Source organism: Columba livia, chromosome 2 (assembly GCF_036013475.1).
Source record: "Columba livia isolate bColLiv1 breed racing homer chromosome 2, bColLiv1.pat.W.v2, whole genome shotgun sequence".
In the NCBI taxonomy this organism is placed as follows: Eukaryota; Metazoa; Chordata; class Aves; order Columbiformes; family Columbidae; genus Columba; species Columba livia.
This window is the reverse complement of record NC_088603.1, coordinates 62074914-62098584: the sequence shown is the minus strand read 5'-3', so window position 1 is coordinate 62098584 and position 23671 is coordinate 62074914. Positions and strand designations below refer to the sequence as shown.

At 35.8% G+C, this 23671-nt stretch overlaps 1 protein-coding gene across 7 annotated transcripts in view; it reads left to right on the top strand.

The window, feature by feature from the left end:
• The window catches only part of SLC12A7 (solute carrier family 12 member 7), a 70283-nt gene that overhangs the window by 19617 nt on the left and 26995 nt on the right, over positions 1–23671 (top strand). For all 7 annotated transcript variants that reach the window (XM_065052238.1, XM_065052234.1, XM_065052241.1 and 4 more), the window contains exons 4-12: positions 2655–2801; positions 3518–3572; positions 5632–5762; positions 9555–9796; positions 12214–12425; positions 16781–16948; positions 18309–18407; positions 19112–19169; positions 21418–21592. In XM_065052238.1, the coding sequence (XP_064908310.1) occupies positions 2655–2801; positions 3518–3572; positions 5632–5762; positions 9555–9796; positions 12214–12425; positions 16781–16948; positions 18309–18407; positions 19112–19169; positions 21418–21592 (1287 nt within the window). The remainder of the gene's footprint in view (positions 1–2654; positions 2802–3517; positions 3573–5631; positions 5763–9554; positions 9797–12213; positions 12426–16780; positions 16949–18308; positions 18408–19111; positions 19170–21417; positions 21593–23671) is intronic.

Below are 23671 nucleotides of genomic sequence, written 5' to 3'. Positions count from 1 at the left end.
AACATGGCAGCAGTTTTCCTGAGTATCTAATTTCTGCGTGTTGTAGTATTTTTAAAACTTAGTGGACACATTCCAAGGAAACATTTTATTGCATGCCTCAAATATGATATTTACTGGGGCAGGGGGTGAAGGAAAGGCAGAGGCACATCCCTTAACACACTTGCTAGAAGACAGCAAGTGAACTCTTTGACAGTTGTCTACTGGATACCCACAGTGCCCATCTAGGCCTCTGTAGAAATGGAACATATGCAATAGTTGGACTCTGCAATGAGATGTTAGATTGATTCCTCTGTGAGCAGGGAGATGTTTCGGAAAGAGGAAGTTTAGATCAAAAACATGTGACCTGACAGGGTACAAAAACTCCCAGGCAAGGAGGAATGATGACCTGGAACTTGCTGGGCCTGGTGACTGAAACTTAAAAATTTACAATAGATACTGAGTAAAGTAGAGTACTGGGAATCAGTTGTCTTTGTGTAAGAGAAGTGTGCTGCTGCTAAATTTGTGTGCTGGAGGTATGGAGGAGGGAGAAGTACATAAGAATGACTAAAAGGAAATGAGCACATAGCAGGAAAAACAGATATGAAAAGGTTCTTGAAAGTAAAGTTAGAACTGGATCTCATTTGACTGAAAGAGAGATTTATGGTATGGTACATGAATATTTGCAGTAAAACTGTTTGGATTAGGACTTGACTAGTATAGAAAGTTGGTACCAGGACAATGGGCAAGGGCAATAAATGAAGTCTAGCTGTTTGTTTTAGCTTCTGGTTTATTCTGCAGTTGTTTGGGGGGGGTTATCTTTGTCTCATTGTACTTTTCCTGTATTTTTCTTCTCATCTGAAGATACAGCTTGAGATAGGAGAAAACCAACTCTAATCAGCTTGTGCTTTTCATAGTGTGATCCCTGTCCTGTGTCCAGCTGCTGTGGAGGTTTCTGTTAAAGCAAGACAGTGTTGGACCCCTGGAACTGATTAGCCGAATGAACACTGTTTCCTTACTGGTGTTTAATTTCATGTGAGCACCATCTGGTAGCCTGAAAACTTGATTTCTATCCATTTCTTTTTTCAGTTCCATGTCTGAAAATAAAAACTTGGGAACTTAGTGTTTTCTTAATAATTTTGTTAAATATATAAGCAGGCATCGGTGCATTGTAAGTTAAATTGATTGCCTTTTTTCACAGCCCAAGTTGTGATTTAAGAAGAGCTTTTGTATCTGGAAATCTACTGTGTATAATTATTGCTTCTAAGTTCAGTATTTCAAGGCCTTTTTTCTTTATAAGTGTAGAAGGCTGGAACTTTAATGATTAAGTCTGAAGTCTGTGTGTGTCTTGACCCATGATGATCAACAGCAAAAATACAAACTAATAAACTGTGTTGTAGCAGGTTTTACAACTTTTGCAAAACCAAATTGTAGTCAGCTCTGCATTTCTTCTGGCCTTGTCATAATGCCTTGTCGTAATACCTTGTCTGTCTGTGGTTTAACCCAAGCTAGCAATACTGCCATGATAACTGCTCGCTCACCCCCCTTCCCACCTCTCCAAATAGGGGAGAGAACCGAAAGGGAAGGGAGAAACTTGGATTGAGATAAACACAGGTTAATAAAATAACAAAAAAACTAATACACTACTAGTAAAAACATACATAAAATAGAAATAAAGTATGAAAGATACTCAATGTAGTTCCTCACTAACTCCATCTGTACTGAGCAGCCAGTCCCAGGAAACACCACCTAGTCCCAAACAGCTGATCCTGGAGAAAGGAGACAGAAAAAGGCAGAAAGGCCCAAAGGCCTGTGCAAAATGGCAGGATGGCAAAAAGGCCATACTATATGTCTTGAACAGAACTACCCCAGCTCTGACAAAAAGAGCAAAGAAATCAAAGAAGATGTGAAAGAGATACTGGAAGATCCTGACTCTCTTTGAATATGAAACATGATGCTAATGGGATGGAATACTCTTATTGATCAGTCTGGATGTCAGTCAAGCTCTGCCCCATCCATGCCCCTCTTCCTCGATACCTCACACCTGTGGGCAGAGTGTTCAGAATGTCCTTGGTTCTCAGACCAGAGCAATTAAAAACATTGACTCTGTGCTGGGGTGTTATCTTCTTGTTCTCAAACTAAGTCCAAATAATGACTGTGCTAGCTATGAAAAAGAAAGGCTTTTAACTGCACAAAGAGAATTAACTCATTTTCAGTCAAACCAGCACACTGTTTTTAGTTAAAAATTGAAAACACTGACTGAATATTATTTTGTGGGCCAGCTGCAGGGCAATGGTGATCAACTTTCTTGCAGAATGTACTTTGTATTTTGATTATGGCCATAATGTCTCTTCAACAGTAGTCTGTAGCTGGTGTTTTGGAAGAAAGTTTGTAAAGCTTTGTAATTAACAGAGAGAAGACCATCCTACCCCTGTCAAGATTTCATCCTAGTTCCTAGGGAATGAGACGGTTTGCAATCACAAATTATTTTTTCTTTTTGGGAATCTTTCTGCATAAATAACCTATGAGTATTTGCAGAGCTGGTCACTCTGAAGCTACCATTCATTTTTACTTGGCATTTATTCATGGGGCATTTGTGATAAGTATTTGTTGAAGGAAGTGCTTATGTACTTAAATTGTTCAGTGCCAAGGAATTAGTGTTCTGACTTTGTTCCCAGGTTCCACGTATGGGCACTTTTATTGGTGTGTACCTGCCCTGCTTGCAGAACATCTTGGGAGTTATCCTTTTCCTACGTTTAACATGGATTGTGGGTACAGCTGGAGTTCTTGAGTCTTTCATCATTGTGTTCATGTGTTGTGCTTGCGTAAGTTAACCTTTTTATTTACTATTGGCCAAATCTTCTATTATAAGAGTACTGCTGCCTTCTAATCTATAAGCAGCAAAGAAAGACTTCTCCATAATGGTTAAGTATCAGTGTATTTGAGAGACATTATATAGATAGATAGATATGCACTGAGTGTCATGTATCATTCTAGCCTGTATGGAGTTTGAGTTGATCACAGTAAACTTTTGTTTGAAGCATTATATGGATTTTATTAAAGCAGCTTTTAGCAAATGTTTCCTTATTTACATTAAGGCCTGAGCTGTTGTGCTTTTCACAACTTCAGAACAAACTGAAATATAAACTACAAATGATTCCACAGTATTACACCTATAAACTAATATATTGGAATGTGAGACCACTAGTAGATGATATTGTCATAACAATGACACTTGATCAGTTGTCACTATTTAATTGTAATAATGAACATCTTGTTTTAAGTATATTCAGTGGTGGTCTGTATTCTTCCAGTTCTTTTTGAAGACTGTGTCAAACATTTAAAGTAACTGAATCCTCTCATGAAAAAAATTAGTACTTAATTTATATGGATATCCCAAACCAAAGATATGATCAATTTTGGTTGCTGTAGCATCTTATTTAAAAAAAAAAAAAAAGTGTTACGTTTGATCACTTGGTCTTACCCCATTTTTCAAAAAACTTTTAGTATTCTGAACTTCCTCTATTTCATCTTTCCACAGACTATGCTGACTGCAATCTCAATGAGTGCAATAGCAACAAATGGTGTAGTTCCAGGTAATGAAGAATTTTATTTTAAATGGTGAACAGTCAAATTCTGGAAGCTTAAAGCTGGGACAAGAAATTACTGTAGTCTGAGATATCAGAAGTAGTGCTTTTGTGTCAAGTGCCTATTTTCTTTTAACTGATCTATAAATGCCATTTTAGAGTGAGATGCAATATGTTAACTGAACTTTCTGGGAGTTACAAACTGTAGCACATTTTTGTCATCAATCGTTTGGTTCTGGTTGAATGAAATATATGATTCTATAACTTGAACTAATGGAGACACATCTTCATGCAAAGCAGATGTCTTTACAAATAGGCTTCTTTTTTTACCTGAATTTTCCTAGACTCCATTTATAAACACCAGAGCTAGTTATGTTGTTTTCTACAAGAGTAACAACCAGTCTGCTGGCAGAAATCTCTTTGGATATAAGCGTTCTAGTTAATGCTTATCTCCTTAGATTTTCAGGATAAATAGATCGACTTGTTTCTTTTCAATTATGAAGCTGAAATTTTTTTAGATGCAAAATCAGTTAGCCCTTGAAGCTCTTCTCCTTTTCAGTTTCTCACACTAAATAATATTGGTCTTCAGACATTGTCATGAACGGAAGTTAAAATGATTCCTCGCTTGCAGAGCTTCTCCAGCTCAATAAGGGGTTCCAGAACTGATGCCTAAGTTGTTGGGTAAAAGTAAATGCTGTTGCTTGCACAGGTGTAGAATAGTTGTTTCATGGTTACAGTGCCATATATGAAATATAGAAATTTTTGCTACAAATGCTTTATAATGAAATGTAGTTATTCTAATCAGATAACTAAAATATTCTGCTCTTTTATCCCCCATATTTTTAGAGTTTTTTGTAAAGGTTTTGCTTAACATCTGAGTGTCACAGAAATATTTGAAGTTTGCAGTTTTTACACTAGACAGGTCTTCATTCTCACTTTTTTTTTTGTTGATACCATTTTTTAGATAAATGCTGCTTCTGCTGGAATGTATGGAGGAGGCAGAAAGCATGGATAGGAACCTAGGATTGAAAGAGACCTCCTAAACAGCAGGATCTTGTCTCTTAGCATTATGTGAAACAGCATTGTATTTAGTAAAAGGAATGGTGCTAAATAATAAATTTTTAATTTCTCATTTGTTCATATTGAAAAGCTGTTTCAGAATCTGCCCTTTGTTTAGAAGTGTGTTTCTTATTTGCAGACTAATTTTATATAAGGCTGGTGTATGTTTAGTTAAAATACAGCTCTTCCTTCCTCTGTCTCCTCTTTCTTCCTCAGTTTTCACGAGTGGGACAAACATAATGAAACTAAGAGAAGATGGAGAGGGAACTAGAGAGGAGCATGCCTTGAGGGGGTTGGGTGGAAAGTCTAGATACTAAAGAGAGAAAAAACTTGGAAGTTAAAGCCTTATTGAAAGGAATGGTACAGGTGAAATGGGAGGAGGGGCGTGTAGCTTACAACTTAAATGTGATGCATGTATATGGGAAGTATGAGTGAGAATTGAAAAAATCAGGGGCAAAATGAATAGTATGAGCAGATAGGAAAAAACAGTCCCTACCTAACACTTTTAAATGGTACTGAAAAAAATAACTGTAGTGAAAGTGGTAATGGTTTCATGTCCAGAAAAGAAAAAGAATGCATTAGTGAATCAAATTCTGTTTTGTCCCCATCTCATAAAGAAATTGCTCTGGAAGTTTATTGTATGATTGAAGCTTGAGGTTAGAAACTGAAGATTGATTCACGTATATTTGTACCTGTATATGCTTTTCTTAATTTACTTTTATATTGTTTAGCTTGTGGATTTTTCCTCTTTGGCATTTATTTTCTGTTCCGCATTTCACTTCAAAGTGTATGTTCTAACAGCCTAGTTCATATATAGATATTAAATACAGATTTTGGTGTGAACGTTTCAATGGAGGTGCATGCAGTATTTATCTTGATTATGTTGACTGAGTGATTCAAATTTTTATTCTCTACTACTGTCCTTAATCTGAAGGTCTTGAGTTGTTTTTTTTTTGTTGTTGTTTGTGGGGTGTTTTTTGTTTGTTTGTTTGTTTTGTTAAATTCACAGCTGGAGGCTCTTACTACATGATTTCAAGGTCTTTAGGACCAGAGTTTGGTGGAGCAGTGGGACTTTGTTTCTACTTGGGTACAACCTTTGCAGGAGCAATGTACATTCTCGGTACCATTGAAATTTTATTGGTAAGTACTATTTTCTCTTAAGATCAAATCTATTCGTTCTGTTTTGGGAGATTGCTGAGGAGCATGCTTGGCCTAAAATGCATACAAGTTTGGTCTTTTTTTTTTTTTTTTGCTTTAATGTTTTGATACTTTATTTCTAGTATGTCAATATTTATTCTTTCTCTTCTTGTGACTATTTGAAAAAGTTTGAAAAATTGTGGTCAGCAATACGAAAACAAAGGCTGCTTGATATAAATTTATTCTAAAGTAGGAAACAGAATTTGTTAACTGACATTTACTAATTTGTACTAAATACAATATATGTCACCTTTTCATAACATGTTCTGAATACTGAATGTTCCCATGAATTATGCTTGCACTACTAAACACCTACAGAGTTGCAAGGAAAACTGTATTAATTTTAGTAAGACATACCTAGAATTTCAGAACAGAAGGTGTAAGATCAAACTGGAGATATAAACTGGAAATAAGAAATAAATAGGATGTATTTCAGTCAACTTTTGCAGAAATAGCATCAGATCAACAGGCAGACTTTGGAGGCATGTTAAGATTTAATTCAGTGACTTTTTTTGTTTGTGGTTTGTTTTTGTTTTTTTTTTGGTGCCTAATTTAAACTACAACTTTTGTATCAAAAATGAAAATAAAATGCCGTAAGAGATAGTGCAGTCCTTAGTGAAGTATCACATTAGATTGCAGATTAAATTATAGTTGTCAATACCTATTTTCAGCTCCTCTGAAATGTCATTTGGATTTAGTGATGTTAAGTCAGTTTTAAAAAATAGTTAATTTACAAATGTGAAGGAAATAATTTCTTCTTTGAATGTTTGTCTGCATATGTTCATGGTGAACTGCAGTGAACTTTAAAAAAGTTTTATTCGTAATATTATGCTGCTTTTGTGTTGTATGTTCTCCTTTCCTATGCGCACAGATGCACATAGCACTTCCTTTAGGTCACCTTAGACTTGGAATTGAAAAGCTAAAGATTCCATCTTGAGAGTCAGTTTACCTTTTTTTTTTTTCTCCTCTGGAGTCTCTCTTCAGCTTTGAATGAAATCTTACTCATTTTTTTTCTTCTAACAGAAGGTGGTTTTGGTTACTTTCCTTGTGATTCTCACAGGTTTTAAGAAGTATATGGATTTTGTGATATTACCCATCCTTTTTCTCTTCAACTTTTTTTTTTTCTTGCTTGTAAGTTCTCAGTATATATCTTGTTTGACTTTTCCCAGGCTGTATGCCTTTGAGCTCTGAATCCTTTAGTGAGCTCTTCAGGGCATTTTCCAGTTACGTTCTATCTACTGGAATTAATTTTCCATTTTACTGTTCTGGTTTTGAGATCATGACTATAAGATTTAAAATCTGGCAACTACTTCATAATAAGCAGTCAACATACACAGGTGGCTCTACATTTCTGTTGGAAGAACTGCTTACTTGAGGTAAGCATGGCAAAAGTCCTTCTAAGCCACGTTTTCTTAAGATCTAGGACAGGAGTGTCAAATGCATATTCACCAGGGGCTACATCAGCCTCACGGTTGCCTTCAAAGGACCACGTGTAATGTTAGGACTGTATAACTACTCCTACACTCACGTGGTCCTAACATTACATTTGGCCCTTTGAAGGCAACTGTGAGGCTGATGTGAGCCCCGGTGAAAATGAGTTTGACACCCCTGGTCTAGGAGGACTCCTCTTCTTCTTCCAAATGAAAATCTGTGGGCTTGGCAGTAGACAAGCATTCCCAGGATAACTCTCAGAAATTTTCAGCTTTCACATTACTTGACACTGGCATGTGCACTGGGCAAAGCTGCTGCCCGATTAAAGGTTATGGAGAATGTGACTGGCCTATCTCCTATGAGGTAGGAATTAAGAATCTATCCCACTTCCTTCTTTTCAGATTACTGACTTTGAGATTTCGTATTCCTGCAAAGACACTGTGTCAGACTGCCTTTATGGCAGTCGCCCAGCTACATTGGCTTTGCCTCATCCAGGAGGGGTCAGACAGTTGTTGGTCATCATATCAGAGACAGTGCTGGTATGCACAGGAGGTACTTCAGAAATCCTCCTTCTTGTTACTTGCTGTGAACTATGTCATAAATTCAAAGCAGCTTGGATTTGAAGTTAGATAGTCCTCCCTCACTACTGCTAGCTTGTGAGATATGATCTATGTTAACAACACTAAGCACCATGTCACGCTGTGTACAGGATTTGGTGCTGTGTTCCCCCTATCTAAGAGTCATGCTGTCTTTAACTTGTATGGGGCTCAGCTGTGGAATTCAAAGTAAAAAGCACCCAAGGATGCCATATGTAGCAGAAGACTTCAGAACAGCCTAACCACAAGGCACAAGTATTTTATTGTTTTCTTCCCCTGCACTGGGAGTGGATCATTTAGAGGGACAGAAATCAATCATGTGCCGTGGCTCTCCACAGCAAAGGCTGTGAGAAGCAGAGCAACGATGTGCACAAGAAAACCTTCTGGAGTGCCTCCATACAGAGGCTGATACTTCTGCAGCATCACAATGTTGGACTTCTCTAATAAGTATATGTAAATACTCTGTAATCAGGTTTTTGTTTTGCTTTGTTTTTGTTCATGGTGATGTGACAATTATAATATCTTCTAACATTCTAGTAAATATTAATTTATTAGATTTAAATTTGGTCTAAAATTAATTAAATCTAAAGAAAATTCTAGTAAAGAATTGCCTATGTTGTGTTTTGGATTTTTGTTCTGAACATATCGGGATAGCTTTCTGCTCAAAGTTTCTTCCTGCCTTTAGAAGTTAAATTATTTAAGGATATTTAAGGTTTAACAGTTGTTTTGAAGGAGTGGAGTTGCTTCAATAGGTGAGCAGAGTTTTTTTTTTTTTTTTTTTTTTTTGGTAAACGTGTTAGAAGGAATAAAGATAAAGAGATCTCCATCACGGAGTGTAGTACACAAATGTTTCAGAACTATAGGTCAGAATCTGTCTTTTCATTTGCACTTATCAGTGTGAGTCCTATAAACTGTGCTTCCAATGTCTTTTCAGGTAGAACCCAGAAAAGTTATAGGAAATTGAAATCTGTAATAATAGAATCCTGTTTGAAATTACAGTAGTTTGTCTGGTTTAGCACAGAACTAAGATTAGTCATACTAATCTTAAATTGTGCTGTTTTAATTTCAGATTAAAAATTAAGATAATCTCACCATTAAATGTTATTCAAAGGACAATATCTAAGGTATATTTGTTCAAATTTTATGAAATGTAGTGCATGGGCTACAGTACTGAAAACCTTTATTTTTTATTATGCTTTTCTTTTGGCTCTTCATATTTTGTTTCAATCAATGAGATTATTAATCTGCAAATGCTTCAAATGGATAAATAAATCTAAAGATATATCTGGTTTGAGCTAGTGTGTGTGTGTGGTGTGGGTTTTTTTTGTGTTATTTTTGTTTGGGTGGTGTTTTGTTTTTTTTTTTTTTTTCCCTCTCTCCTCCTTGTCAATAGCCTCTTTCAACCCACCCCACCTATCCCTTACCACCTCAGGTACAGACATGAATTTAAGGAGTGGAAACTTAAAGGGGGGAGAAGATGCTGGACTGAAAACAGTACCTCATTCTCAAAACTAATTTTTCTTCATCTCTGCCTCCCCCTTTCTTTTACCTCTACAATTTCTAAATGTCAATGTCATCTGGTTGAACTGGTTTGTGAAAGAATAAAACTGATATTGTATTACAAGTTTAGACTTTGAGGTTCAAGTAAATTGTTTTTTAATAAAATGTTTGTTTTTACATGAATGATAGTTTGCCATATCTCTTGCAGACCTACATTTCTCCAAGTGCTGCTATATTTAAAGCGGAAGAGGTTGGTGAAGAAACAAAGGCTATGCTGAACAACATGCGAGTTTATGGAACATGCATTATCCTTCTGATGGCCATAGTAGTTTTTGTGGGAGTGAAGTATGTCAACAAACTTGCATTGGTCTTCCTTGCCTGTGTGATTCTTTCCATCATTGCCATATATGCTGGAGTAATTAAGACTGCTTTTGACCCACCTGACTTTCCGTAAGTGCAATAGCTTTAAGTAGTATGGGTTATTAAATAAAAAGCGTATGGGGCAAATAGCTACTGTAACAATTTTACATTTTGAGCTAAACTTCAAAATATAAGCACAGTGGCTTCAATGGTAGGTTTTATGTGTTTTGGGCAATTACGTGCTCATTTGTTATTTTGAGCCTACCAGTCTGAATCTTTCTCATTCTTCATAAGACATGATAATCTGGAAAATGTTTTTTGGTAGTTAAAGTTACTGGCTGTTATCCCATCTGCACATGAAGAACAGGGAGGTGGTTTTGCTGACAGTAAATATAGCTGCTTTAGATAAAGTTTTGAAGTTTTTACTTTATTCTGTAGGTTTTTAGATTAAGACAATGTTGTAGCTATGAACTGTAGTTCTGAAAGAAAGATACTTTCGGACTTTCTTTGTCATGAGGAAATCTTTGAAACTTGCATTTCTCCCTACTTAAAATGGAGACATTGCAGTGTTTATGAAGGCTTTCTATCTTCTTGTTAATAAAAATCAAATTTTATTGGCATAGTGTTTCTAAACAGTGCTATCTTCTACCTCCCTTACCTCCCTAAGGATTATTTATTTTGTCCAGTTACCAGTATGCAAGTTGTATTTTTGTGCATCTTTTGCTGTCAGGAGAGAAAACAAGATGATACTGCTTAACATGTTAGCAGAATAGCCTCGTAACTTTTGTTATGAAGTGCCATTTGTTATGCAGGACTGAAGTTATCCTTTGTTGTGTGATTGTTAACAGATTTCATAGTACTTTGAAGTGTTGATGGTTGTGTTATGCATTGAGTGTTAAACCAGTATTTGTGGACTGTCCTGTAAAATGATATCAAGTATTCTATTGAAAAAAATAAGTGCATTCAAAACTGATATTTTTTCTGAAGAAAACTTGAATATCTAAAACTGTAACTTCCAATAGGGATATACTTACATATTTTAGTCACCTTTATAGGAAAAAGTGGGTTTATCTGGATATGTAGCATAGGTAAGGCTTATTATCAATTTCCTGGAAACCTTATCTGTGGCTGCTGCTGTGAAATATTGTTTGAGGAAAACAAAAATAAAGGTTATATTCCAATATATGTAGTTGTTTCACACTTTGGCCAGTCTGCCTCAAAATGAGAGTGTGGTTTTGTATTACGGTAAAGGTGATCTGGTGGTGAGCTGATCACCAAAAAGACCAACTTCTATCTAGTTTGTTAGTCAGGTTGGCATCACTAACCTCCGTTAGGTTTGGCCGTTGTATAGATGGTAAAATAGTTTACCTCATGATCTCCCAGTTGAATCAAACTGGAAGAAAGTTTCCATGGGCAGTCAACTCACCCAGCTGCTATACGGTCACCAAATCAATAGCATTTAAAATTAAAAACTAGCAAGGCAAGTGGCAAGATGATATCTTGCAGAAAGCTGCAGCTTTCTGTTAAATCTGCTCAACTTAAATGTAATGCCCTGAAGCTATACTGGTGTCCTGTATTCTTCTTGAGGTATCTATTCTTAATTGGCATCAAAAATAGGATATTGCAGTAGGTCAGTATTCTGCTTGGTTTGGTATACTTGTTGTAATGCCAAATGGTATGGTTTTACTGTTTATCAGCTTCTTAACTGAACTCCTGCAGAAGTGTTAGATGTATACTATGTGTTCTTCTACTTACCTGCCCAACACAGATATTTTCTTTGATGTTCCTTCGTTTGTTTTCTTAGATATTATCTATAACTTAATTATTAAGCAACCCTGGAGTAGGTAGCTCCTAAACATCTTTTGTGTAGCTCAGCAAATAAATGTTCCTAGATCTTTAATATTATTTGCTGTTAGGAAATTGCTTTTTGCGAACTGTTCTGTTTCTTTAATTTCTGAGTGTTTAAATTTCTTCCTGCTACGTGATTCTTTGATTTGTACTCCTATCATTGCTTTTTGATTTTGCTGTTTAATCCTGCTGGCTTATTTCCTACCTTTTGGAGTTTAGTATTTTTGAGGGCCATCTAAAATATTTATTTGCTAGGAAAGGATAGGAAATAATTGCCTAATATTACTTTTGTATTTTCTTGGTCAGGCTCATTGTTATATAAAGTATTACTCAATTTCACTTCTTATTTGTAGGACTGGATAAATCATGATCTTCGTTATTTAATGGCCAAGCTGCTTGAGTTTTTTTTATTTTCCAAAAAAAAATCAGAAGGCGAGATAACTATTAATATCTTAAAGTAGAAATGTTTGATCAGTGTTTTAAAGATTATAGTATCTGCATATAAAACAACTATCAATATACGGTTTCAGTAGATGTACTATAGGTTGTAAGATAGCTACTGTATAAAACAGGCTTATGAAGAAATCTAATGGACAAAAAAAAATGGTTTAATGTGCAGCACTATATTGAAATATCACTGTTTTATTTTTTGTTTATAGTATCTGTCTCCTTGGAAACCGTACGTTATCTAAACGCAGCTTTGATGTCTGTGCCAAATTTACTGAAAGCAATAATGAAACAAAGACTACAACTTTGTGGCGCCTATTCTGTGACAGTTCTCTGTTTAATGCAACATGTGACGACTACTTTAGTCTCAATAACGTAACAGAAATTCAAGGGATTCCAGGAATAATGAGTGGAGTTCTAACTGGTAAGTTGGAAAGCACAGTAATTTGAAAGTTTGTGGACATCATTAATTTGGCCAGTAGCTGTTCTCTAATGTAGTGGTCTAGCCTGTTACTACTACTTTAGCTCTCATCTTTTTTGTGCGAAAGATTGCTACCTGGAGCATGCTTACACTTATAAAGTTTCCATCTGTTTTTAGACACTTTATATCAAATGCTTTAATTTAGGGGTCATTTCAGTTTTATAGGCACTCTCTCAAAAGCCATGATTCTATTAAAAAAAAATTAAAGTGTTTATTACACCTATTTTTTTAAAAGTGTTTAGCTCTTTTGTATGCCAGATACACGCATTTCAATAAGCTGTGCATTAATACATTCTCAAACTCTCCTGAGGGAGAACTTGTTTCTAATTTTCAGGTGATACATTGAGGAATAAAATCCTGTGGCTTGTCCAATGTGATACAGCAAGTTAATGATGAGTTTGGAGAAAAAGTGGTCTTTCTAGCTTCTAGTCTAGCATTTGGACAGGAGGTGTTCTACAAAATGTGTAGATTTTCTTCTGTTTACATTCCTGTGTGGTTGTGGCAGCTTGGGATTCCAATTGCTCTGGGACATAAGATTAATTTTGAACATGTACTGGATTCTATTGTATACAACAAACACTCTTTTTGGGGATGAAATGGATGTTCTGATACATCTCCCCTGCCTCCCCTTAAAATAAGATTTGACTTAAATAAATAAGCGACCCTACATAGGGACACTAGGCAGTCACTACTGCCATAGTAATTAATTCAGTTTATATTATCAAATATAAAGGGTACAAATACATAGTAAAATACTAAAAAAGCATCAAAATTTTTGTTTTAAAGAAGTCACTCATTTTCCTCATTGAAAAATGAAATTACTTTTGATTGGAATATTTGTTACAAGAAATGTGACTTGGGGTTTGTTCTATGCATTTTTTTAATTTACCACATGCATATCTACACTTTTTCCTGAATATCTCTACGTTTCCTGCCGCAACTCAGAAGATAACTCTATGTTCTGCATTTTGCTACTGTGTCAGCTTTAAGCTGTTTCGCTTTTGAAGGTTTCAGGCTGAGTACTAATTTTTCTTGTTTTGGAAAATTGTGCTTTGATTCTCTTCACTGATTAACATTTCTTTGAACTAGCGCTACTGTATAAAAGTGCATTTCACTATTCTATTGTCATGTAATGCTAAGCTTTCTAACAACTGGGGGAGTCTGCTGAAAGCTCAGTGTCAGGGATGTGTCTTCCAGTGTTCAATGCTTGATGCTTAACTATAGCAAATTTCATCAATTGCATTATCTTCAGTCACTGAGTCTGTGTTTTTTCTGTAGTTTTTTGCAGTTGGTTTTACTTCCACAACGTTGAATAACTGAGTATTACCAGTAAATTTTCTCACCTTGCCATTAGCTCCTTTTTCCAGGCCATTCAAGTGTACTGGAAAGCACTGGCTACATTCTGCTACTTATCCTTGTGGAAGCTTACTCATGGCTTTCCTGTATTATAAAATTGTATTTACATTTAGTCTTACCTGTTTTCTATCTTTGAACCATTTTTTTTATCCATGTAAGGAATTTTCCTCTTATCCCATGGCTACTATAGATTCATTGGGTGAAGAACCTTTCAAAAACATAGGAAATCCGGGTAGGACTGGATTAAGTAGGTCTCCATCATTTGTTTCCTGCAAGAAATCTGAATACTTCTGACAACTTTCTTTTACAAAAGCTAAGCTGAGACTTTCCCAGTTCCTCAAACTCAAGAAAAAAATCCCCCTGTGAATAGTTGCTGTTTATTTTCAGAACTCAAAGATAACACTTGTGTGTTTCCTGCTTCTATCCATTGCTATTGTTGCTATCAACTGTTCACCTGCAGGTGCTTTTTGTGAGCCTCTAGTTTTCTGGTATCTCTGAAACTCTCTTGAAGTTGGCCTTGTATTTGTCGTGTTTCAGTCCTTAGCCATACCATTTCAGGTAGACTCATAGTTAGCGCCTCAGGTCATTCAGTATTTTGGGAGATTCCAGGCTAAGTACAAATTTTTCTAATTTTGGAAAACTGTGCTCTGGTTCTCTTCACTGATTAACATTTCTTTAAAGTAGCACCACTGAATAAAAGCGCATTTTGCTACCATAGTGTCATGTAATGCTAAGTGGATCGCCTTGTCCTGCTTGTGGAATGTGAGCACACATTCTGATACCTAATGTAAGCTTGAACATGACTGGCAAAGATTTCTCAAGGAGGATTTTCTTCCACTGATGGTGTATATTCTGCTTTGTGTGAAGACTTTGCAGCTGCAGAGTCTGCACATTTAAGTTTCTGGAGCGGTGGCTGGGAAGACTCAGATATGTCTGTGTGTCTCAGGAAGTTTTTTTTGTAAGTCCTCACACCATTTACTAGGCATTTTTGTAGAGTAACTATGCATCTCTTATACACCTTCTGTCAGTGTTGTCCTAACAATAATAAATAATTCTACAAATAGCTGACCAAACATGCCCATGCATATGGCCCCAAGAATAATGAAATAGTTCTGAAAACAGCTTCCATCAACATTGTTCTACTTTATGGTAGCATGTTGTTGGTTTAGATGTGTTGTAGTAGATCTTGTTTGTGTCCCTAAATGTTGCTAGAGAACCCTTCACAACCCATAAATTGTCCTAGGAGGGAAACCTACCTCCACACAAATGTGTAGACTCTTCTGAAAAGTGGCCGTTTTTCCTCACAACAACTTTCAAGTCCACTTAGATTTTATTGCTTTGGGAAAATGAACATAGGAAATTTAGTCTAACAAAGTTCTGTGTGATGTCTTATGAAAGAGGAAGTAACTTCTAATTTACAAAATTTCTAAGCTGAGTTTACACGCTCATGCTGGCATGCGCACTTCAACAGTTAGAGTTGCATGCATTAGAGTGCTCAGGCTATTGTCACTTCTGTGTCATGCTGAATAAAGAACAGAGACTGTTGAATCCTCATTAAGTATTTAGTGCTTTTGATTGGCAATGACAAACTGATTTTTTTGGACCGACTTTTTATGCTTCATAGGGAATATTAGGTGTTAGTTTGGATATCTTGTTTTATGTCACTCCTCAATTCTTTAGTAAAATTTTGTTGTTTCCTTAGCTCTTCTTTTTATGACTTTGGTCTTATCTCCAGATAAGTTTGTTATTCCTCTTCATTTGAATGAGCTAACATACATAACATTCTGTAGCAATCTTTGTTCTGTTCTCTTTTATGTTTCTCATGCATGCTTCCATATATGCTTACCGATTGCAAGATTTCTATTACAAATCTGGATATGAGCACCCTATATTTGGCCACTTAAGGAGATCCAGAGTAATCTCCTGTTGTGCTCAAGGTAAACTTCTGCTATTACAAAGGCTTAGAATACTGTACTTAATTCCCTTAAGTTGTACTGGATGGCTGAGAAATCGGCTATCAGATCCATCGTCTTCGCAATCCATGGGAATTGTTTACTTCTGTGGTGCAAAATCCTTTGGCTCTTTGACAAGGAGGGAGAGTAATTACTCTTTCTTCACATGTGGTAGGACAACTAGTCTCATGTTAAAGTAAAATCAGGGCTGTAGATTCTCACTGTCTTGTCAAGGGACACAGTCTGTATTTCCACAAATGAAAAGCTCTCAAAAGCTACTGGTAGTTTGACTTGTTAATCTTAATCAAACAAGCATCCTTTGTTTGTGGAATTTGAGCTATGTTCTGCTGGGTTTTGATTGCTTTATGGTTTGGTTTTGTGGTTTGTTTTTTTGTTTGTTTCTTTTTGGTTTTTGTTTTGTTTTTTTTTGTGCTTATCAGTTCTTTTCTGGAGTCTGGTTACTCTGTGCTTGTAACTGTGTGGAATACCAGCTGAGTCCTGAACTATTGTCCAGGGTTCTTCTGTACAGCAGGTCACAAAGAGCTTAAGCTGCTGATAAATACCATTTCATTTTTGACCTGCTCCTCAAAATGCAGTAAGAAATATGAATATATGCTAAGATTCCCTGAATTTGGAGATAGTTTCCTTATTTGTTCACAATACGTCCTAAGAATTGCCTGTGCAATGTAAGTGGGTATTCTACAAATATATTAGAATTCAATTCCATAAGTAAATCTGTCTTTAATGGAGGAGGAAATCTCGTATGTTGCATCCTCTACACTACTGCAATTCTACTGGCATACGGTGAGATTGTCCACCATTTACAATTGTTATTGATCATATTGCTGCTGCATTCATGGCTTTATAAGGAAATGTTTGGAATCAAATGATTTTTGTATAAGAAAAGCCATCTGATTAATGAGATTATTACATTCTTACTACTTAATATCCTGAAACAGAGAGATGACACTGTCTTTTCTGCCCTTGTAGATAATCTGTGGAGTGCCTACTCAGAAAAAGGATCAATACTTGAGAAAAAAAATCAGGCATCAGTTGCTGGATCAGAAGAGACAAAAATAGGTGGACTCCCTTATGTTTTTACAGACATCATGACCTACTTCACAATGCTTGTAGGGATTTATTTCCCATCTGTGACAGGTAGATACAACTGTTTTTCTTGTTTGAGGAGATGTGTACCTATACCTGAAAAAAAGACTTTGTATGTGTATTTTTATTGATGAAAAATGATATTGCTAGTCTGTATGTCCCAAACTTTATGTACCTAAAACTTTCAGATGCTAGAGGGACATAGCTGCTGGCTGGTTATTTTAAGAGATTATAGGACTTAAACAATGAGCTAAGTGCTATTTTTCTATTCTGGAAAGAAAACAAAAGCTTCATGTGTTACTAAATGCTTATTCAAAAGAAGGCACATACCTTTATAATATTTTAATCTTCAAATGCATGAGAGAACAGTTGAGTATTAAGATGATTGCTTCAGGTTTTCAAGATGTGAACCACCTGTGGTTTGCGTTCCATTTATTTATTTATTTTATTTATTTTTCAGTTGTAACTAGTAAAGACTTTTTTGTCAAGCTTAAAGGTTAGATCAGTTGTATATAATTTTCTTCAGGTCACATTTGACTGAAATAACCAGAGAAATTTTTCTTCAGAAGTCCCAGCTCAGGTGATTGTACTATGAAGAAGCAACACAGAATTCCAATATGAAGTTGCTACTAGAATACCAGGCAGAGGTGTCCCTTTATATTCTTGTCCCCTGCTGTTCCTGTTTTTCTGCTTCAGGCTCTTTTATCAATATCTCATTGTATCTGAGCCTGTGGTTAGGATTTCATTGCATGGAGTAGGTAATGCTTTTGCACTGGAACATCTTGACATCAGCTCCCCTGGATTTCCTTCCAATAGAGGTCAGGGAAATTCTAGGAAAGATGGCAGAATTACTCAGTTATTGTATGATTTATCACTCCTGTCATGGTACATGTATATGTTCCTATTTGAACAAAAATATTTTCTAACATGTGGCTTCCTCACCATTCTTCTTGTACTTCCTGCCTGCTCATTTCTTTTTTGTTTCTATATTTTTATTATTGAATTTATTTATTTGCTTGCATATCTTACTGTATGGTCTGTTTAGTAGAAAGTTAGTACATTTGGTCACACTGGCTAAAATAGCTAAATCCCCATTAGTTTATAACATCCATCCCTGACAATTAATATTTCCACATTTTAAAAACAATGGTGAAGTTATTTGATTTTTTTCATTTTTTTAAATTATTTTCCTGAGCTTTCTGGAATTTGTTCAGTCAACAATGGGTGGTAACACATTTCTTATTAAAATATAAATAAATTGAAGATTTGTGAAGGGTTATAATAAATTTCCATAACCTGCTCCACTGGTAATAATATGTTACGTCAGGCTTAAAGTTAAATGTTCCTATTTTTTATTTAAATTGAATTAGTATTAACTCTTTTTGACATCTAAATTTGGTTTCTTTTTAAGGTATTATGGCAGGTTCAAACAGATCTGGAGATCTTAAGGATGCTCAGAAATCTATTCCTACTGGAACAATTTTGGCTATTTCAACTACATCTCTTATTTGTATCCTTTATGCTGTGAACTGTTTTTTTTTTCCCAGTGCACATTCTGTAGGTATGACAGTATAATTTTTATTGAAAAGTCATTAGAGTTGCCCAAGTATAAAATGAATGAAATATAAACTGAAAAGAAATATTTTATTTGTCTAAAGTATATTATTTATATTATTAAAATCTATCAAATTTTACTTAGCTAAATATTTATATATTCTAGTGCTTCAAATTCCAAGATATAATTGATGTTTTTATTTAAGTGATGTAGAGACTTTTAGCACCATGCTTCAGTTGGCAGATGGCTTTGTTATACCCAGTATAACCAGTAGAAGTGTTAAAGCAAACTGCCAGCAATAGAAATTGCTAGTACTTCAATACCTGGAAAGAACAAATACTTACTTGTATAAAAAAATCTGTTCTGTTGCATGATATATGAATTGGCCTCTTCCAATACTTCCAATACAAATCAATTGTGCATTGAATGCAGTTGTAGATAACATAAACTAATAAGTTGAATCAGGCAAGAATTTAAAAAGCAACCAAAACAAACAAACAAAAACAAACAAAAACCACACCAAAAACAAATAACAACAACAAAAAAAATCCCCACTTCATTATCATGGACACTTCAATTTCTTTCCTAGGTGAAAGATATTTTCTTGCTCTATAGATATGATTACTTATACTATAATCTTCCTTCAGTCTCAGTAATAGATCTCTCCTGTATAGTGTTGTTTGGTGCCTGTATAGAAGGTGTGGTATTAAGAGATAAGTAAGTCATATTCAACTTTTAATTTTACAGTGAGTATGTATGATTGTGGGTTATGGTAATAGGGCTCTTCTGGGAAATATGTGATATATTTTGCTTAGGTTAAAACTGGAGAGGATGTCTACCTGTTAAACTGAGATGGCTGAACAAACTGGTCAGGTTATCAGGCTGTATCTCTTCAAGAAGTAGAAGGAGAATCTAAAATGTTTGAATTGGAACTGTCCCTAATAAAATGTTGTTTGAAAGAAAATCATTATTAGTATTTGCAGACCTGATGTGTTGGGGGTGAAGGGAGTGGGAATACTTTGGAAGAAGTAGTATGTTCCTGAGAAACAAAGACAGAAAAAGACTTTTGACAGTTAAATGTCAAGGGGTGTTCATGAGAGGGACTACAATGCACCATCAGGCCCACAATTTACCCTGGATGTATGACTATTTTTTTTGTTTTAAAATATCAATTGTAGACCAGGAGTCACATCAGTTTTCACCCATGTAGTTGCCTGAGGATATTTGAGGCATAATATGAAGCATGAAGGGAATAAATGTATAAGCATAAGACAAGCATTAACAGAATCTCCAGATTTTGCTTAATTTTTACCTTGGGAAAAGTTTAGTTGGCTAACGTGGATGTGTTGGTAGGTTTCTCATTTATTTCCTTGCTGGTGTCTGGTTCTCTTTTCTACTAAGGCCCAAGTTTGCTTTTGGTGATGAAGCAGTGGCACTGGGGTATTGTTTCTTGATGGAGATGATGCCGCAGCAGCTTATTTCAAAAGAATCTTTTAACTCATGGTTTTCCTTCTAGACTAAAAGCTGGGTTCTAATCACAGCTAATACTAGAAGCGGCAGGAGATCATTTTTACTTCAAAATGGTATTGCTGTATCAGTGAAAATCTCTGTTTTCTTTTTCTTCAAAGTAAATATACAAACTGAGTAAAGCTGATGCTTATGAAATAGTAAATGAATTCTGAAATTCTGAAGTATAAATTAATGCAGAGCCAACATCTATAATCAGTTTTAAAAGTAATGTATTTGACATGTATTGGGGGAGGGTGGTGGAATTTTGCAAGCTCTGAGTGCAGGTGATCTGTCACTAGGGCAGGATGAATTGTAGCAAAAGCATTAAACCCATGTTCTTCCATTTATAGTGCTGCCAGTTCTTGGCTGAAATCCAGCATAACAGTAAAATGTATGGATTTTGGTCCAGTTTAAAGTTGTTGTTGTTGTTTTTTTTAATTATGGATTGTCATATCTGACATGGGAAAAAGAATGTTGTACATCTTTCTGTGTTTGTCTTTCACCTTTTCAAATTGTTCCTACCCATGTTTAATTAAAACATACATACTAGAATTTGAATTAAGAATGAACGTTCAGTTGTATAACTGTCATCACAGAAGCATATATTTTTTTTTTCTCCTGTATCTTTACAGGCTGTGTTTTCCCATTTTACCATATGCTGAAAACAGTATGTAGCTATGCATCAAGCTTGGGCATATACAAGAATTTGAACACTGGCTTATTATATTAACCTGGTTACTATGTTTCTTGACCCTATTTAAGAGCAGGTCTGAAAAGAGAGAAAGCATTTCATTTTTCTTAGTCTGTAGCTGTTTCTTTTCTCTGGTGTTTATTTTGAAGAACCTGAAAACATGGAGAAAAATAAACTATGTTATCACAGTGTAGCACCTCTCACTAACTTCTACCTGCTTGCTTACTGTAGTAATTTAAAAATTACATCAGGTAGGATGACAGTCAGAATGTATGTGGATAACTTGAAATGGTTGTCTAGCAGTCTCTCTATTTATTTATCCATATATCAGTTTCACACTATTGAAAGGAAAGGTTAATAGTTTGTTTTGCAAACCTCCTGCTTATGCCCCAGGATATACCTGTATTGCTTGTAGAACAGACTTCTGCAATCTAGTTCCTAGTAGTCACAAGGCTCTAAAAATGCATATGTAAATACTTTTGCTGTTGCTGTTGATTCTGTGAAGTTTGCCAGGATACCTAATAATCGCTGCATGTCCGCTTAGAGGCAGCACTTGTAATACATCAATTAAATGTTTTCTTTAAAACAGCAGAGTAAAGATAAATTGGTTGGGAAATCCTATAGCACATACTGTGATGTGGTGTTTATTGTTGAAAAGTTTTGTTCAAAAAGCTTGAAATGTGGGGAGTGAAGCTATTGTAAAATTTATTTTAATGCTTACTGTTTTTATTTTTCTCTTCCCCCTTCCCTCCCTCCTTCCCTAAGGTTTGGAGAAGCAGTTAATGGAAATCTAGTGGTTGCTACACTGGCCTGGCCTTCACCATGGGTTATTGTGATTGGTTCATTCTTTTCAACGTGTGGTGCTGGTCTCCAGAGTCTCACTGGTGCACCCCGTCTGTTGCAGGCCATTGCAAGAGATGGCATTGTACCGTTCATTCAAGTGAGATTTTCTTTTCTTTATAGTTCTTCAAGTGTGGCTTACATTATGGCAAAAGAAACACCCAATGCATTAATTCTGAAATTCCTCTAGAACTGTGAGTAAAAGATTTGGAGCTTGGTTCTCATTGTGTATAATAATAAATCAAGCTATTGTAGGACAAAGTTTGAACTTAGATTTCTGTGCAGTGCAATTTAATTATTTTTGTTCTTACACATAAAAGTTAGTGGTTCAAAAATAACAATGAGTTTTCTATAAATGGCAATAAATTAACGAAGAAGCAATTAATAACTGAATTTCTTGACACCAGGCCATGTTTACAATTTGTATGTGTGAACAGAATTGGTTTAACTGGCTTAATCTCACTATGGAACTGCATGTTACTACTTGTATCGTAGAGATACAATTCTAATTTTTATTCATTTTTGTAAGCTAAATGAAGTCAAAGATGTAACACTAGAATTCTGTCTCATTACTCCAGACATTAAGATTGTTCTGGCATCCTTGTGCATGTTTTAAAAACAAGTAGATCAGATTTTTCTCAAAGGAAATGAGTAAGGGAGCTGGCAAACAAAGAAAATAAAGAGAAATCTTGCTGGGACAAATTTAACACAATTGCTGGGCTGCAGCTGTAAACATTAGACAGCCGGACTCGTTAAAAATAAATTTTAAATTCTAAATGTCTAGAGAGCAAAGCTGCTATTTCTGTTGCTTTTGGAGTCTGACAGCTTACCTCAAATTGAGTAGCCTGCAGTTGCACAGCACAATGAAAAACTATCAAGAACAGTTCCAAGTGTAAAAAGAAAGATTATGTCTGAGTAACTATGAATATTTTGGAAACAGAGTTAGGGGACAGCTGTCAAATTTAGCACACAGAAATTGCAGATAGCACAGATATTGAAGGTAGCTAGGGCTGAATTTCGGACAATAGGCTCTTCTGTATGGAGAGAGTCCTGGACATTATTTGGAATACATGTTTGTTTGTATATAACTCTTTGGCAGGTTAATATAATTATTTTGATAGCTAAGTGATGTGACCAAACTTAAGTTTGAGTATTTCCTACTATACCCACACTTACCTCTGGAGTCTTGATGAGACTTGTGCTCTAGATCATTTTCTCACATCTGTGGTCTGTGTAGTATGTTGTGTTAAAAATGAGCTATTACTCTTAGTGAATAACTCAAGACTCTATTCAGAAATATCTATAATCTATCTTCAGTGAGGGCTGGGTATAGAATAGCAGCAGCTTTGTTTGGTTCCTGAGTCAGCACTCTGTGTGACTTGAGGAGAAAATTCCTCAGCTAGGATGTGCCTAGGACTATTATGAATGACAGGGTAGCCAAAGAATTTGAGTGAGGTTGTGGGGGAAACATCTGAGAGGCAAGATGATGTGCAGAATATGTGGGAATAGGAAAATAAGAAAGGAGAGGACTTGCGTGAAGAGAGGGAAGGAGTACACAAGGAATGGGTTAGAGGAGATGGTTGGACAAGCTAAGAAGCAAAATAAAATGGAAGAGGTAATGCTAGTGGCTTTGGGTCGGTTGGCTTTTGTGTGTGTTGAGGTTTGCTTGTGTGTGGTGTTGTTTTGTTGTTGTTTCTTCCCCTCCCTTCCTGCACTGAAAGCAGATCATACTGCTGTTGTCAATTTGTTTCTCAGTCTTTAATCACTTGGTCTGTTCTACTGCTGCTGCTTCCCTGGTCTGTCTAACAGTGCTTAGTCTCAGTGGGGCTGTATCCCTGGTGTTTTCTCTCAGGTCCTTCTCTTCTCTTGGGCTGAAGGGGGAGATGGTCACTGGAAGCATATGCTAGTATTGGGACGGGGAGCAAGAGCCAGAAGGGTTAATGAATTGAGAAGTAAGACTAAGAAGGACAGCAGCTGCTGCTTGTGCAGCCCCTTTACTGCCTGAATGTTCTACCAGCAGTGCTTGGAGCAGTGTTACTGCTGGCGGGAAATGCAGCTGCTGTGTCTCTGATTCTACAGGCTTGAGCTGCTCTGTGTCTAAAGTATTGGTAACTTGTTTATTAGGAAAGTTACATCAACATTCCCTTAGTTTAGGAGTATCTTTTCTACCACGGTGGAC